The 15874-nt window shown below is 37.3% G+C and overlaps 1 protein-coding gene across 3 annotated transcripts in view; it reads right to left on the reverse strand.

Moving 5' to 3' along the window:
* LOC145939962 (CD151 antigen) overlaps window positions 1-15874 on the reverse strand; it is a 141604-nt gene that overhangs the window by 44952 nt on the left and 80778 nt on the right. For all 3 annotated transcript variants that reach the window (XM_083044641.1, XM_083044639.1, XM_083044640.1), the window contains one exon: window positions 5139-5312. In XM_083044641.1, coding sequence (XP_082900767.1) covers window positions 5139-5312 — 174 coding nt within the window. The remainder of the gene's footprint in view (window positions 1-5138; window positions 5313-15874) is intronic.

Consider the following 15874-nt stretch of genomic DNA (forward strand, 5'->3'; position numbering starts at 1 on the left):
AATATTAAAATGTATAATCGATGAATTTTTGGCTCGTCTTAAAATATTAGAAATCAATACTTTTTTACCGCTGACCCTATGCGACGCAACATTATTTTAAGTATATCAAGTTAAAAAATTTGTACGCTGGTGTCTGTTTGGTACCAAAAGATTTTGTAATCAATGTACTATTAAAATGTATAATCGATGAATTTTTGGCTCGTCTTAAAATAATAGAAATCGATACTTTTTTGACGCGGACCCTGTGCGACGCATCCTTATTTTATGTTTATCGTATTAAAAAATTTGTACGCTGGTGTCTGCATGGTATCAAAAGATTCTGTAATCAATGTAATATTAAAATGTATAATCGATGAATTTTTGGCTCGTCTTAAAATATTAGAAATCAATACTTTTTTACCGCTGACCCTATGCGACGCAACATTATTTTAAGTATATCAAGTTAAAAAATTTGTACGCTGGTGTCTGTTTGGTACCAAAAGATTTTGTAATCAATGTACTATTAAAATGTATAATCGATGAATTTTTGGCTCGTCTTAAAATAATAGAAATTAATACTTTTTGACGCGGACCCTGTGCGACGCATCCTTATTTTATGTATATCAAGTTAAAAAATTTGTACGCTGGTGTCTGTTTGGTACCAAATGATTCAGTAATAAATGTACTATTAAAATGTATAATCGATGAATTTTTGGCTCGTCTTAAAATATTAGAATTCGATACTTTTTTGACGCGGACCCTGTGCGACGCATTCTTATTTTATGTATAGCAAATGAAAAAGTTTGTACGCTGGTGTCTGTTTGGTACCAAATGATTCTGTAATCAATGTACTATTAAAATGTATAATCGATGAATTTTTGGCTCGTCTTAAAATATTGGAAATCGATTTACCGCGGACCCTGTGCGACGCATACTTATTTCATGTTTATCGTATTAAGAAATTTGTACGCTGGTGTCTGTTTGGTACCAAATGATTCTGTAATCAATGTACTATTAAAATGTATAATCGATGAATTTTTGGCTCGTCTTTAAATATTAGAAAACGATACTTTTTTACCGCTGACCCCATGCGAAAGTAGCTAATTTCTATGAAAAAATATTAATAAATACTTTCGTCTATAAAATCATATCTCGACGTTATGATTATCTCTATTCACAAAAGATTCTTATAGATAATTCTATTTTGTTCGCACTTCTGTTTTAGATTTAAATACTGAATTTTTATGTATTGCATAATTAATTAATATATATTTTTCTATGCCTTGATTGCAATACATGCCTGAGAATATGTCAATTAATTATGCAATGCATAAATATTTATTATTTATATCTTTAACAGAGAATTAAAAAAAATAGAATTTTCTACAAGAATCTTTCGATCAAAATATCTGCATTTCTATTAGATTCGTTCGTCTGTACATACACACACATACGCGCTGCACGTTTCGCGCGAAACTGACCGCAAGACTCTGTGCAGCGGTATCGCCAAACACAGCCTATACGTCTACCACGCTGCGCGCCTCGCGCGAGACTGACGATCAGTCTCGAAATCACAATGTCTCGAGAATCAGTCTCGCGCGAGATGCGCAGCGTGGAGGATGTGTAGGGTGTCGGGTACGCTTGGCGATACCGCTGCTCAGAGTCTTGCGGTCAGTCTCGCGCGAGACTGCAGTGTGTTGGATGTGTGTGTACAGACGCATGAATCTGATAGAAGCATAGATATTTTGTTCGAAAGATTCTTGTATATAATTCTATTTTTTTGGTTTTCTGTTAAAGATTTAAGTAATGAATATTTATGCATTGCATAATTAATTCACATATTTTTATGCATGCATTGCAATCAATACATAAAGAAGTATATATTAATTAATTATGCAATGCATAAAAATTCAGTATTTAAATCTAAAACAAGTGCGAACAAAAAAAATAGAATTTTCTGTAAGACTGTTTTGATAATCGAGATAATCACAACGTCGAGACTAATTACGATTTTATGGACGAGAAGATTTATTAATATTTTTTTATAGAAATTAGCTACTTTAAACTCGGTTATTATTTTTGACAGTTATCAGCTGATTTCTGTCAAAAAGTATTAATCGAGGATAAAGTATTATCAACATTACTACTTTAATTTTTATAACGTATTATTACTCTGAAATTTAATTAGCAAATGAATGCTTTAGTAATATTTTTTGACAGAAATCAGCTGATTTAAGCGCCAATTTGTTAATTAAGTTTTTAAATAATATATTTTAAAAATTAAAATAATAATTTGTTTAAAATAATATGTTATGGTATTTTAAACTCGATTAATATTTTTTGACAGTTATCAGTTGATTCTGTCAAAAAAATATTATTATTTTAATAATTATTTTTTAAAATATGAAATCAAAGAATGGCGCGCGCGTAGCGCGCGCTTGTGTTGTTCTAGTTTATATAAAATCGAGGAATGGCGCACGCTTGTGTTTTGTTCTAGTGAAATATAAATAACATTGTATCTTTCGATGATGTTAAAAATAAATAATTTTATATCGAACATCACAAGACCTAGAGTTTTTAAACTGCAACTTAACTTGTTAGTGACAAACTCATCTTTCTCATTCTCCAGTTCCGTTCCAAGCTCTGTGCAATAATGCATACATGCAGATAAGGCAGAAAAGGGGAGTGATAACGGCGATAACAGCGATAATAACCGCACACGATAATAACGATAGTGGGACACGTTATACGGTGAGGAATCATCGAGAGGAGAAGGGGCAGAGAAAGGATAGAGAGAGGGGCAGATTAATGGAGGTGAGAAACGTGTTCCAGCGGTAGAGCCAGTTAAATGGTAACTTTAATGCGGGCACGTATAATCCCGCGGGAGCTATTACTCGCGATAAACATTTCTGCAGGTCCCTTGCACATGCAGGCGCTTACGATCAAGACAAATTTCATCTGTATTCAAATTTTTTTCATATATAATTCAGTGTCGAGAGACGCAAATTGGCTAGAAATATATAGCTCTTTACGAAAGGTGTCCTTGATTCATTGTCATTCCATTTTTGGAAGAAAGATCCTGTTACGAGTTACGAGCGATACGACTTTGGTAAATGATCTGTCTTTAAAATTTCAAGGAATACTCGGAACCCCTATAAACTGGGGAATACATCTGCGGTACAGCAACATTTGTTGCCACGACTATATAACCGCCATCAATTATTCATCATACTTCTAAAACGGATGCGTCGAGTACTCCTTTTGAGTACGGTGAAAGAAGAAAGAGGAGCGAGGATCAAAGAAGTCGCGAGAAGAAAAAAAAAAGAGAGTTTTACACGTGTAAACAACGTGGCTCATATTTACATCGGATGCACAAAAACCAGGCGTTAAAAGAGTTGTAATAAGAACCGCGTGGAAAGTGTAATACGCGCGCGACCTATTTTCAAAGAAAAAGTATCATATTTTTCTTTATTCAAGAATAATAATAATAATATGATTTATATTGAAACACAGAAAGTGTTTGCGATTGTATTTTCGATAATAAACAAGTGTAAATTAAAAGAGAATAGAGAGAGAAAATAAAAGAATAAAAAAAATAAGAGAAAATATATAAATATGCAATAAATCTTTCGTAAAAAAAAAAAGAAAAAACAGCAAATGGAAGATGCGTCGAAAGACTTTCGCACGAGTGTATATTCGCGTTCGCGTATGCGAGATATTTATTTCCGTTTGTGCGAAACCGCCTTAAAAATTCCCGCTGTCGCGGTAAAGCTCGATTTCCCGAACGAAATGAAATGCTTGCACACGTATATCTAGAGATTCGTCTCCTTCCTCCCCCTCGTGTATATAAATAAAATGCGAATCCCCTGAATTTCTCCCGCTTGCCCGACGGTTTTTCCCCCAATTTCGATGGACGAGGGTTTAAGGGGGTGCTGAGCACCCTGAGCCGGCGCCGCCGAAGAAATGGAAACGAAAATCCTCGAGGGCGACCAATGGGATCCGCGACAGAAGGGTGAAATTGCCGAAGGGGGAAGGAGGAGGAGACGGTCTCGATTTATCAGGTCGATGGCGAGGGGGAGAGGCGCGACTTAACTCCCATTCGGTCCATTATCGGCGCCGTAGATCGCATCACGTGTGTGCTTACGAGTCCGACCCGAAATCAAGATATTGCGCTTGACATAAAACGGATTTAGGCAACAGATACGATTAATTTTGACCGGGGAATGTTCGTGGCTCTGCGAGCTGTCGACTTAATCCCGCACGTATAACGAGAGAGCAACTTAATCCTATGATTATATAATGATTTCAATCTGAGCATACAAATCTCCCTCGTTCGGAAAATCTTTTATTTACGAGATAGACGTATAAATACACTTGCGGGAGATGATAAAAGCGAAAACATTTCGCGAAAAAGTTTGGGACGAAAATGCGAGTTCACTGCGCTGCTAATCGATTTATAGCGAATGGGCCGAAACTGTGTTTCGCGACATGATAACGATAATTTATTATTGCAAGATCGTGAGAGAGGGAGAGAGAAAGTGCCATCATCGATGAGAACATAAATAAGAGTCCTGCCATGTGGTATCGACGATTATAGGGTATTCGTAAATTAATGTCGTATAACTTGGGGATGACTTGCTTCCAATGATCATGAAAGCAAGAGTCTACGAAAAAATGACGGAAAAATACTAAAAAATACTCATTTATAAATTAAATCAATTTTCGCGCCCTAAGAGGAGTATAATCGTTCGAGAATCGCGAATTTTAATTCTGTCTGAATCTCTGGATGATTAAAAAGGGCTCTCGCTGATTCTAGGACACCCTCTGTTTGCCGACGACGATCGTATTACGTATTGACGAGCCATACGAAACGTTTTCAGCAAACACTCAACGCGCTCCCGGTATCATATTGCGTATTTCTACGGTGGCACATCGCGACGCGAAACACACCATCGAGAGCGTTATTCCGGGCTCATATATCGAGCGCGAATGTAACGGGTCAGGAATATAAAAATGATAATGAGGGGAAAACTGACAGACCTGGGAGGAGGACGCGTTTTCATTTCGCTCGCGATCGCCCGAACAGCTGATCGCTCGAAACGGAGAACAGAGCGCTGAGAAATGGATCAGAAATTTCTGCGGACGGCTGTCGTACTTACTTCTTTCTGCATCTGGTCGATGGCCGCGGTTTCCCGAGATCGTACGGAATAGTTTTCGAGGAAGGTGCGGTTCAAATTCATCTTCAACTCGGGTCCGACCTGTTCCTCGTAGAGACGCGCCAGTGCGCCGACCCCGGCCTCCAGAACCAGCACCGCCATCACCACGAAGACATACTGCGTGTGGGCAGAAGAGAAAGAGAAAAGAGCGAAATTAAAGTCTGTTAAAGGTAACATAGTCCTTTTCGCGATTACGCGCTCACCTTTCTCTCTATTAACGTTTCCTATCTTGGTTTTAACGAAGGAAACACGACGACGAGAGAGCAAAATGAGCGGTTAATTGAATGGAAATTCTGATAAAAGCCGTCGAATGAATTTTGTCGGCAAAAATGGTGGGAACGGCTTTTAATAAAAACCAGCTTACCTCTTCTTCGGTGATAAATACGCGCGTTCTCTCCTTTTTTTTTCTATACCTTAAAATAATTCTTCGAGAAATGACGTAGCATGAAGGGATGATTTTTAACGTGTGCGTCTTCCTTACACAATTACACGATAAAGCTCGAGATAAAAAAAATCTGTCAGAGGTGTACTTTCGTATTTTCACGAAGGCTTTGCATGTTTTATACGGTATTTATTTTTCGCTCCCTTTCAATGTTGTTTTCCCCGTAAGCCGTTTTATGCCATTGAAATCATCGACTCGCCCGAAATACAAATATTTCTCATACGTAAAGTCTTTCATACCGTAAAATGCGCGAACAGTCTCGCGTAAAAAAAAAAAAGAAAAAAAATCGCGCGTTCTCTCTACATTCTTTTATAAAATAAACTCATTATAGAGATAATGCTGATTCCGAAATGAGCAATGTTTAATACCGTGCACTCACATTAATTTGTAATCGGATTTGCGGAGCAAAGCCGGAGAGGCGGAGGGGAGATTCGCTCGGAGTCATCTCTCTTTCTCTCTCTCTTGGAGCGACGTATTAAAATTGCGTAATGCTCACGAAGCTTTTCAGACTTTTCATGAATATAAACCCCTGCCGAGGGACGCGCCTTGACAATCCCCTTTCCCCATGAATATTCAAACTGCGGTAACTAACTATCGCTTGTTCGTACTTTCGCAAGATTTTGCGACTCGTAGACTCGTATACAAGGAGAAAAATATAAAAGTTTTTTTTCTTTTATTTAATATATCGATGATTATTTTAATTCTGTATTTCTTAACGCAACTTATATATTGCGATATTATTTAATCCTTCTGTCAATGCCATAATTTTTCGCCTTTCTATCAATCGATGTATCCCCGAGTATCGACTGCGTGATTTTTATTTATTTATTTTTTTTGACACATTGCACCGCGACAATTTTTTTTACAGTACCTGTTGGTCATCGAACATTCTTTCTTTCGTTATATTTTAGGTTTTCGAATATAAAAGCCCGCCTGTATTTTCTTTCGGGCGAAGAAAAGTAGCATTTCAGTACATTTTTAACATTTAAAGCTGCTTTGGGTATCCGGACACTCCCGTTTATTGACAAGAGGATTAACTTGCGGATTGGGAAGGAGGGTGCATTAGATCGGTGAAATATTGGATAATGTATATAATGGCGAGGAGAAGAGGAGGAAGTGAGGGAAGCAACATCGGCGGCTAATTTGTGATCAATTCCCGATGTCGTCGGGAATTAAGCTGTATCGCGCGAGGTAGGTAAACGATGCGCTTTCGCATGGGCACTTAGTATCCTGACCTAATGCATCCAGCGGCGAAAGTGGTGAATGGTGCGAACAGGAAGATTGATGAGTTTTGCAGAAATTTATGATTTATATGTATTTTAAAAAAGAAGATGTGTGGATGTTTTTTTAAATCTTTCAACATCATTTATACTTTTCAGCTCTGTGTCGCATTTCGTAAAATATTCCATTTTTTTCGCGCAATTAAACCGTTTTAAAATCATACTTGGAAAGTGTTTTCTACAGTTTCGAAAGCTTTAAAACTTATACGGTTTACGCGCGGTGAAGTATAAGCTCTTCAATTATAATCAGAATATACATTGTACGCGGAGACTTTGCGCGGAAAACCGCGGGTTTATCTTTAAAGCTGATTAACAACGTGTTCTTTCCGTTCTCTCCTGCCTTAGATCAGGGGGCCTTCAAGTCAAACCTGTATACGAGCGAAATTAGAGCAGCCGAGAGTAAGATGATCGATCGGGGCTTCCCGCAACCGAGACGCGAAGTAAAACGCGAAGTTTCCTCTGACGGATGACGCAATAACGTATAATTCGTAATATATTAGAACGCTCAACGAGCAAACAAGCGACTCGTACCGGGGTGAATGTTCGCCGAGTTCCATCTTGGTATAGTCGTTAGTCGTCAGTATCCGTTTCAGTCGTTAGAGAGCCGCAAAGAGAGAGAAAGAGAAGGAGGAGAAAGGAGGACAGAGATGAACACAGATCGCAACACTTCCGCTTCCTCTCCCTTCGTCCGGAACCGAATGCGTCGGAATACATCGAGAGAGAGAGAGAGAGAGGCTGCGACGTCTCTCGGTTGCTACCTACATGTACTACCTAAGTGTGTACGTACATATTAGTACCTAAGTCAATAAATCGCCCCGGGTATATATATTATGGCGGAAACGCGGCACACACGGAGAGGATAGGAATGGCAATCGACAGTTTGAGATTGGTGAGGAGGCTGACAGTGAACGGAAGAGACGATAGATCAAACATATACCAATTGCTTTTCCACTATATGACACACACACACATACACACACGCACGCGTACATGCGATGATTTCATGGCAGGGAGAAGGGAAACTAGTGCCACGTCCTCGGATAATTGTTAGAGACAGATGCTTTGTCGCGGGCTTAACGTGCAATCCTGGAAAACGTGCAATCTCGACTATCGAGTGATGCTTGTAAAATACGGATCGAGCTTTCGCGCAAGCTTGGGTACACAGTGATCCAAAAAAAGAAAAAAAGAAAAAAAAAAGAAATAAAATGCGCCGACTAAAATTTACTTTTATTAAATATTATTTTATTTTTAACTCTGCATTATGAGAACTTTTATTGGGGAACGATTGTAATATGTGCGCAAAGACTCAAATTAAATAATCCTTATAATTTGAAATATAAAAGTAAAAAGAGAGAGGGGAAAGTAGAATATTAAGTTGTGAAAAAGAATAAATAAATGTTAATTTTTATATTACTTTGGAACTAAGTTTTTTAATCATCGAAGATACATTAATTTTTTCATCCAAAATATAGTATTATAAAATTGCAGAGTCAATGTTGGAGATTTGTAATAAATTTGATCAATAATTTTAATCTTCCGAATAGCGTATTCTATCGTATAATGCATAGTGCAGCAAGATAAACTTCGTCTTCGGATTACCGTCACGAGACATTGGGAATGGAGTTTAAGCCGGTCATGGTTCTTGGACTTAACACGGGTCTGTGATGGGAACACGAGGAATCACGGGATTGCGAATCGGAATGGAGAAGGCAGATCATGAATATAGGTACGACTGCTACATTTGACCAGATGTCAATTATAACTAATGCTCCGGTAGATTCTAACGGAAGACAATTGCACGTTATTATTCACGGCGCGATGATTATATGTTTATTAACAAAATTCATTCATTCATTATTTTTATAGAAACTTTCTTATTTTATTAAATATTATATATATATATATATCATTTAATAATTATTTATCATTTAAAATAATCAAAACCATCAAAATGATCAAAATGATCGAAATAATCTCTATGATCAAAATAATCAAATTGATTATTATTTTGATTAATTTAATTGTTTTGATTATGTTGACAATTATTATTGTTGTTTTGATCATTATCAGACCACTCTGTATATATATTTATTACTGTCAAAAATATCACTCTGTCAGATATTTAAACAAATTAAAATTATAATAAAATAAAAAGTTATAACTATAAAAAAAAAAGATATTTTAGATTAATCTATACATTTGAGATAAAAGACTAGATAATTATATTTCTCATGAATGTGTTTTCATGCATGAATTCTAGAACAGTTTATCTTGTCTAAAGAAATGCTTCACAGCCGATACAGAATCTGTGTGTCGATCGGGAAAAAAAAGAACCAGAACAGGCTATACGAATGCGCTACCCAACTTTCTCCGCTTTATAGGTATAAAGCCTTTCTTCTTTCCATAGGATCAACCAACTTGTGTTCATTACGTGGATTTACCTGCCTATCATCGGCAAAAATCTTAATTGAGCGCCATATATGGCGTCGACTAATGAGACGATTCGCTCGTGCCATCCGTGTATAGGTGGTGAAAGGGAGCAGAGGACCGAAAGGAGGAAAGCCGAGGCAAAAGGTTGTCGGGCAAGAAGGGGAGGTGGCCTTTCTTGCGCCGAGGATCGACGATAGTTTATCGCTGCTACGGTGGATTAAGCTCGTTACTTCCTCGCCGTTATTAGCCGAAATGGACATTTCGGGATGTATTAAAAAAAAAAAAAAAAAATGACAGATATATCTCATATTAATAGCGCATGAAAAAGGACCTATTAAGCAAGTAATATATGGTTAATAAAAAAAGACGGTAATAGTAATAAAGTGGACGCTTTGAATAAAGAGAGATCATTGATAGAGACATTAGATATAGAGACGTTGAGTGAAACCGCGTATATGTTTATGATGAATGAGGGGGGAAAACAAAGTAACAACAGGCTGTTGACTGAATAAACGATGAAGACTTTTCGCATTGATTGCCGATAGTTTCGCCAACAACAACTCAGGTTGTTATTTTATGATTATCATGGCATGAGAGAGAAGCTCGTGCTGAAAGTAATTGCTATTACGAGTTTTTCTTTTCTCTCTCTCTATTTAAAGAGAAACTAACGAGGCTTGTGTTCGATGGAATTTTATGAATCAACGAACCTATATACGGTAAAAGGTATATATGTAGAGTTGACGTGATTGGAGAACTCATTGCATCTCATTCGTAATTCAGTGTTATGCTTGCATTCATTAGCACACGTTCGATCTCGCAACAGAGACTTAACTTCTGCCATAATAATGCACGTTGGCGGAGTTTTAAGATTGCATAAATAGAGAATGTTCTTTTTCTTCTCCTTGCCTCTCCTCTCGTACTTTCAACAATTGCGGATTCCTCGGATTACTTTTACGCATTGTCAAAGACCGGGAATTGACATTAACGTAAATATCGCTCGTATTACGTTACAAAGTTTCTCCCGATGCACGAAGAAACTATTAGTATTTAAATGAGCAGATTGTGTTTTATTTTATAAAGCTCTCTAGTTGCTACTGCTCTCGTAATTAAACAACGGACGGCACGCTGTTATCTCGCAATAATTATACAACTCAACAACTCGAGAGTCGGAAACGTAATTAGGAAAAGGATTACCGACTTGGCGTGCTTCGCGAGAGTACCCGAATAAGCGGAATAAAAGGCGCGACGCGGGCGAAACAATAGAGCGGATGCTGAATGAGGGAGAGAGGAAGTTGGAAAGAAATTAAGAAAATGCCGCGAGAAGAGAGAGAGAAACTTGTGTCGAAGATCACCGATAATTTGTTAAAAAGAAAAAAAAAGATGTGGCGCGAGAAAATCGTTACATTCCGTGTCATTGTGGCGTGCGCGCGAGTTTTTTCCACGCGGAGCGGAAATTATAATATGCTTCTCGCCGGCGGGATAGTAGTTACAATCAGACAGGATATTGTCCGTTTTCGCGACGCTGGGAAAATTCGCGAACGCGAGGAAAATAGCAAGGAGAACGCAACGGACTATTTTCGCCCGTGATTGTCGAGAGGGCCCGCGATTTTCCGCATGAATTTTCCGAAAGCTTTGCAACCGCGAAATGATTCCCTTTTTTTATGTCTCATTTCCCAACGCGATGTAACCCAAATTTTCCGACGCAATTTTTTCCAACAATTCTCATATTTATTATATTTCATTTCTGGGATATACCGTGTGTTCTCGTAATATGCAAATATTGCGGCATAAATAAAGAAACAATAATACAAAGAAAATACTTGAATAGGTATTCAATAATCCTCGGTGCGGAGTATCGAAAAATTTGAAGTCGATGGAAAGATATATACGTATATAAAATAATAAGGCTAAGGATTCTCTTCTAGAAAGGTAAAAAAGCTGGTCGCTTTATTCCTTTATTCGTGAGCCGGAACATCGAAAGAGAATATAAAAACAAGAGAATAACGGCTAATACCATGCAAGATACTTTCAATCTGTGCACGGTATTTCAGGAACGGTATGCGTGAAAATACAACACGGTGTATCTATTTTTATGTCGTTTGTTACCTACAGGCATTCAACGTTCTATTATTAAAAGTTAAGTTACGCGTAAAAATTTCCATGTAAAATAACCTTGCAGATCTTTTATAAAACTCGTGTTAAAAAGAAGTCGAACATTTCAAAGTTAAAAGACCTATTATTAATAAAGAAAGCGATAACAATGTCTTGCAATATTCTACAGCGATTCGATCTTTAATTTTTGGAAATTATCTTGCAAACAAAATATTAGAATAGAAATGTATTAAAACGATATACATATATATGTGTGGTTCTAATTTATTATCTCTATACTAAACAACATAAATTAATGATGTTATAAACCAAGAGCGAGAAGTCTTAAACGCGTTTAAAATTCGCTTAAAATTTCACTCACGCTTTTATACAAACATTCCGATTTTTGCTGATCATACATAAAGTATATATATACTCGTAATTAAAAAATATTAACATATAATTATACGAGATAAAATTATTCGCGAATTTCGCTCAAGTAGATATGCTTATTAACTTCCCTCAATTCTCCATAATTATTCATCTTTTCATCAATAAACGGGTACCCGAATATTAACTACATATTTTCAACATTTTATTGCACCGCGACAAGTTTTTTATAGCAGCTGTTAGGCATCGCGCGAACATTCTTTCCCGTTATATTTTAGAAGGTTTCCGAATACAAAGGCCCTTTGTATTTTCTTTCAGACGAAGGAAAGTTCCGACACATTTTTGACATTTAAAGTCGCTTTGGATACCCGAATACCCTTTCATTGACAGAAGGGATAAATATGTTACACCGTGACGCGACGAGCTAAAATATACATGGGAAAAAAATTAGCTACCATATCTAAATTTTAAAGCTATAATAACTAATATTTTAAGCTATAGTTTAATAGGGAATTCACCGTTAAATTATAGTTAAAAATATTAATTACCATAGTTAAAATTTAAACATGGTAATTAAATTTCAGTAATATAAGGACACCTAAAATTTAGTTATGAGAGCTAATATTTTCTTCCGTGTATCGAGCAACGGTACAGACTTGCACGTCGTAAAAAAAGAGAGAGAAAGCCCGTCGAAATTTTATTAAGCTATTACGAAAGCGGCTCCTAACACGGCGTCGAGATAATAATTAACGGTAAGAAGGCAAGGCTCGCGAGCGGCAAGTTTTCCCTTTCGTTGCAATTGCAACGCTTTACGCGCCGGAAAGACGTCACAGACGGCGGCGCAAGAAAACGTCGATTATCGTGCCTCGTTTTGCGACGAGGAAACCGCGCAATTATAAAGACATTAAACTTGACGAGCCCTCGCGCGCGCGTAGGGCCCGGCCATTTCTCATTGAATCTTTATTGCTGCCGAAGATTGCCGTATCTGCAAAAAAGGGACGCGACGTTGAGCATCTCCGCCTTACGAGCAATTCGCCCCGGATAACCCGAGGGCGTTCGTCGTCTCTGTGCGTGTTCATGTGTGTTAGTGTATATGTGTATGTGTGCGTCTGTGTATAACGGGCTTCAACCGGAAAGACGGAACGGGAAATTTTATAGGAATACATTTAAACCAACCTCGAAGTGCCGGGTCCCGGCCCGTCGCGCAAATTTATTCGGCTCGAAAGTGCATCCCGTTCAATTTGCAATAAACATTATTTACGTTTGCTTGACGTATACTGCTTGTGAGATGCGACCGAAATATCTCGACGAATGTTTCTATCAATGGGAATCAGTCGTAACGATGTAAAATCATTCCGCTCCATGACAGCTTCTTTTTTTTTTATTAAATATGTTCTATTAAAATTATTTTATCTCGAAACAACATGAAGAGTCTACAGAAGATCTACTGTACATTTATTTTAATAATAAATAATAATTAATAATTGATAATTAATAATGAATGAATAATTAATAATTATTTTAATAATAAATCGTTAACCTTTTGTTATATTAATTAGCTTCCATTTTTTAACATTTGCACAGAAAGAATTTTCTCTTAGAATTTATCCTGAAAATCATGGTAATCGTGGGACAATAGGGTATGAAAAGAATTTTATGAAAATTTCTCTGATTAATATTTATCACAATGAACATAATAATATCTACATGTTAAAATATAAAACATGTTTGAGTAATTTTACCATGCAGTTTAGTAAAATTAATCAAACGTGTTTTATATTTTATTGTGATAGATATTATTATTTTTATTGTGATAAATATTGATCAGAGAAATTCTCATAAAATTCTTTCCATACCATATTGTCCCATGATTACCATGATTTTCAGGGTAAATTCTAAGAGAAAATTCTCTCCGTGTATAGACAATATATGTACTGGAGTATAATTTTAATTGTACATCTATAAGAAACAAAGAGTGCCTTTGCATACGTCAGCGAATAATTTCAAGATTCGCTATCGAACAGATCGTTACTCTTCGACGTGGATACGTTTAACAAGGTACTCGCCATCGTGCTTCGAGGATCTCAGTTTACGTCCCATCATAACTCTAACGAGCTTTGCCACGTGCTTTCGAGAATAAAAATATATCCCGAGTTCTTTGGATTTCGTCGTCGCGATTGCGAAATATTGTCAATTATTTAAAATATAATGACTAAGAGAATAAACAAGGCGCTTTATACAATTATTTTGTATATCGACTTTAACAAATATCGCACTAAAAAAAATCGAAATTGATATACGAAAAAGATGTGTGCACGTACAAAAAATTTCTTTTGTTCTTCTTTTAAATTAAATTAGTAATAAACGAAAAAAATATTTAAAGACAATGGCTTTCAAAAACATTCTACCTCTCTCTCGTTACGCCTCCGCACCAGTCATTATATGTAATCCCTGTGCAATTTGACGTATACTATCGATCCGGCCCCGACAATAAACATGCGAAATAGCATTTTGTGGTCTGCGCGAGCCTCGAGACCCGCTGAGAAAATCCCGACGCGTCTGTCTTTCCTCTCTTTCTCTCTTTCCGACGGTTTATTGTACTTATTGCACACTTCCCGCATAAATTGGCCACAAGCACCCCGCGATCGCGGCGCGTCGGATACTTAGAAAATAATGCGGTCTCGCCCGAAGCACTCGCATCGAAACGCCTGGGAGATGTTAAACTGGTTCAAAACCAGTCCGAGGCGTCAAGCACTGTTCCGGAGATTCCACCGTCGCGATACGTCATTCTCGCGACCGCAAAATCGAAAACGTGGACCTAGACGTGGCGCCCGCTCCACAAAAAAAATCGACAACTCCGCCAAGAGATCGACCGCCTCTTTTATTCTGATTGCGACTTCGAGAGCAATTCGAGTGGAAAAAAAAATCTATATCACTCGATAGGATCCGCCAATTAATATCATATCTCTCTATCTCCTTTTTTTAAGACGAATTTCAAGAGGTCCTTTTCGTGCATTTAATACCCGTTGAATGTAGTCGAGATAATTTCGGGGAATATTTCCTACCTGATTTTTGCGCCGTGACTAATGTAACGTTAATTTACTATTTAATGATACGTGTCGCAAATAAAAGGAGATCGGCATCCGACGAATCGAATTACGAGCTGGATGGAGTCACGGCAAGATCTCGCGCGCGAGATGCACCCGGGAAAGTCTTATGCAATTAAGATCGAGCGGACGGATAGAGTCGTGATTCGAGAGTGCAGCGGCGCGCAAGTAGTAATATTACTCGGTGATTAGTGACGGTTGTTACCGGGTGATTTAACGTTTCTTTTGCGCTAATACGTACGGTGGAACGATCGCGAGTCTCTCTCTCTCTCTCTCTCTCTCTCTCTCTCTCGAGGCGCAGGCGATTTATCACATTGGCAAAAATATAAAACAGCCCCTCCCCCCGATAATGTGCGAAAATAATAAATGAATTACGGTCGTTAGAATATCGTATAAAAGAGAAACGATTAAAAAGCATTAGTTCATAGCCGGACCGCTTCAGGGAGGAGAAAATCGTGCAATTAAGGCTGGACTAATGATTCGGAAGCAAGCATGGGTTAAGTGGAATTATCTGGTGATTAGCGATGGTTATTATGGGTGATTTAATCCTTAAATTTATTTGAATGGATGAATCGACTGTGTTGAAAGCGCATTACGCGCGCGTCGATCAGATGGAATAGAGTATGCGAGTGAAAAATTCTTTGCTTGAATATCTCGTGCCAATCGTATTATTCCGCCTTGTTATATAATTCCTACTTCAATAAAATTGTTCAATCAAATACTAATTCGCAATTAAATCTCGACATAAACATATAAATATATAATATCTTGATATAAATGTATAAATATATAAAATGCCGACATAAATATAACTAAGGAAGATTCGTATTTCATTAAATTGACGTTGTATACGATTCACACAGATGATATCGTTTGCTACATTGGTAAATAAAAAAGTTAAAAGAGCAATTTGTTGAGCATGCAGAAAATAAAAGAATA

This window comes from Prenolepis imparis, unplaced genomic scaffold, assembly GCF_030444845.1.
Source record: "Prenolepis imparis isolate NDT839.2.m4 unplaced genomic scaffold, iyPreImpa1.0 SCAF_8, whole genome shotgun sequence".
Taxonomy (NCBI): domain Eukaryota; kingdom Metazoa; phylum Arthropoda; class Insecta; order Hymenoptera; family Formicidae; genus Prenolepis; species Prenolepis imparis.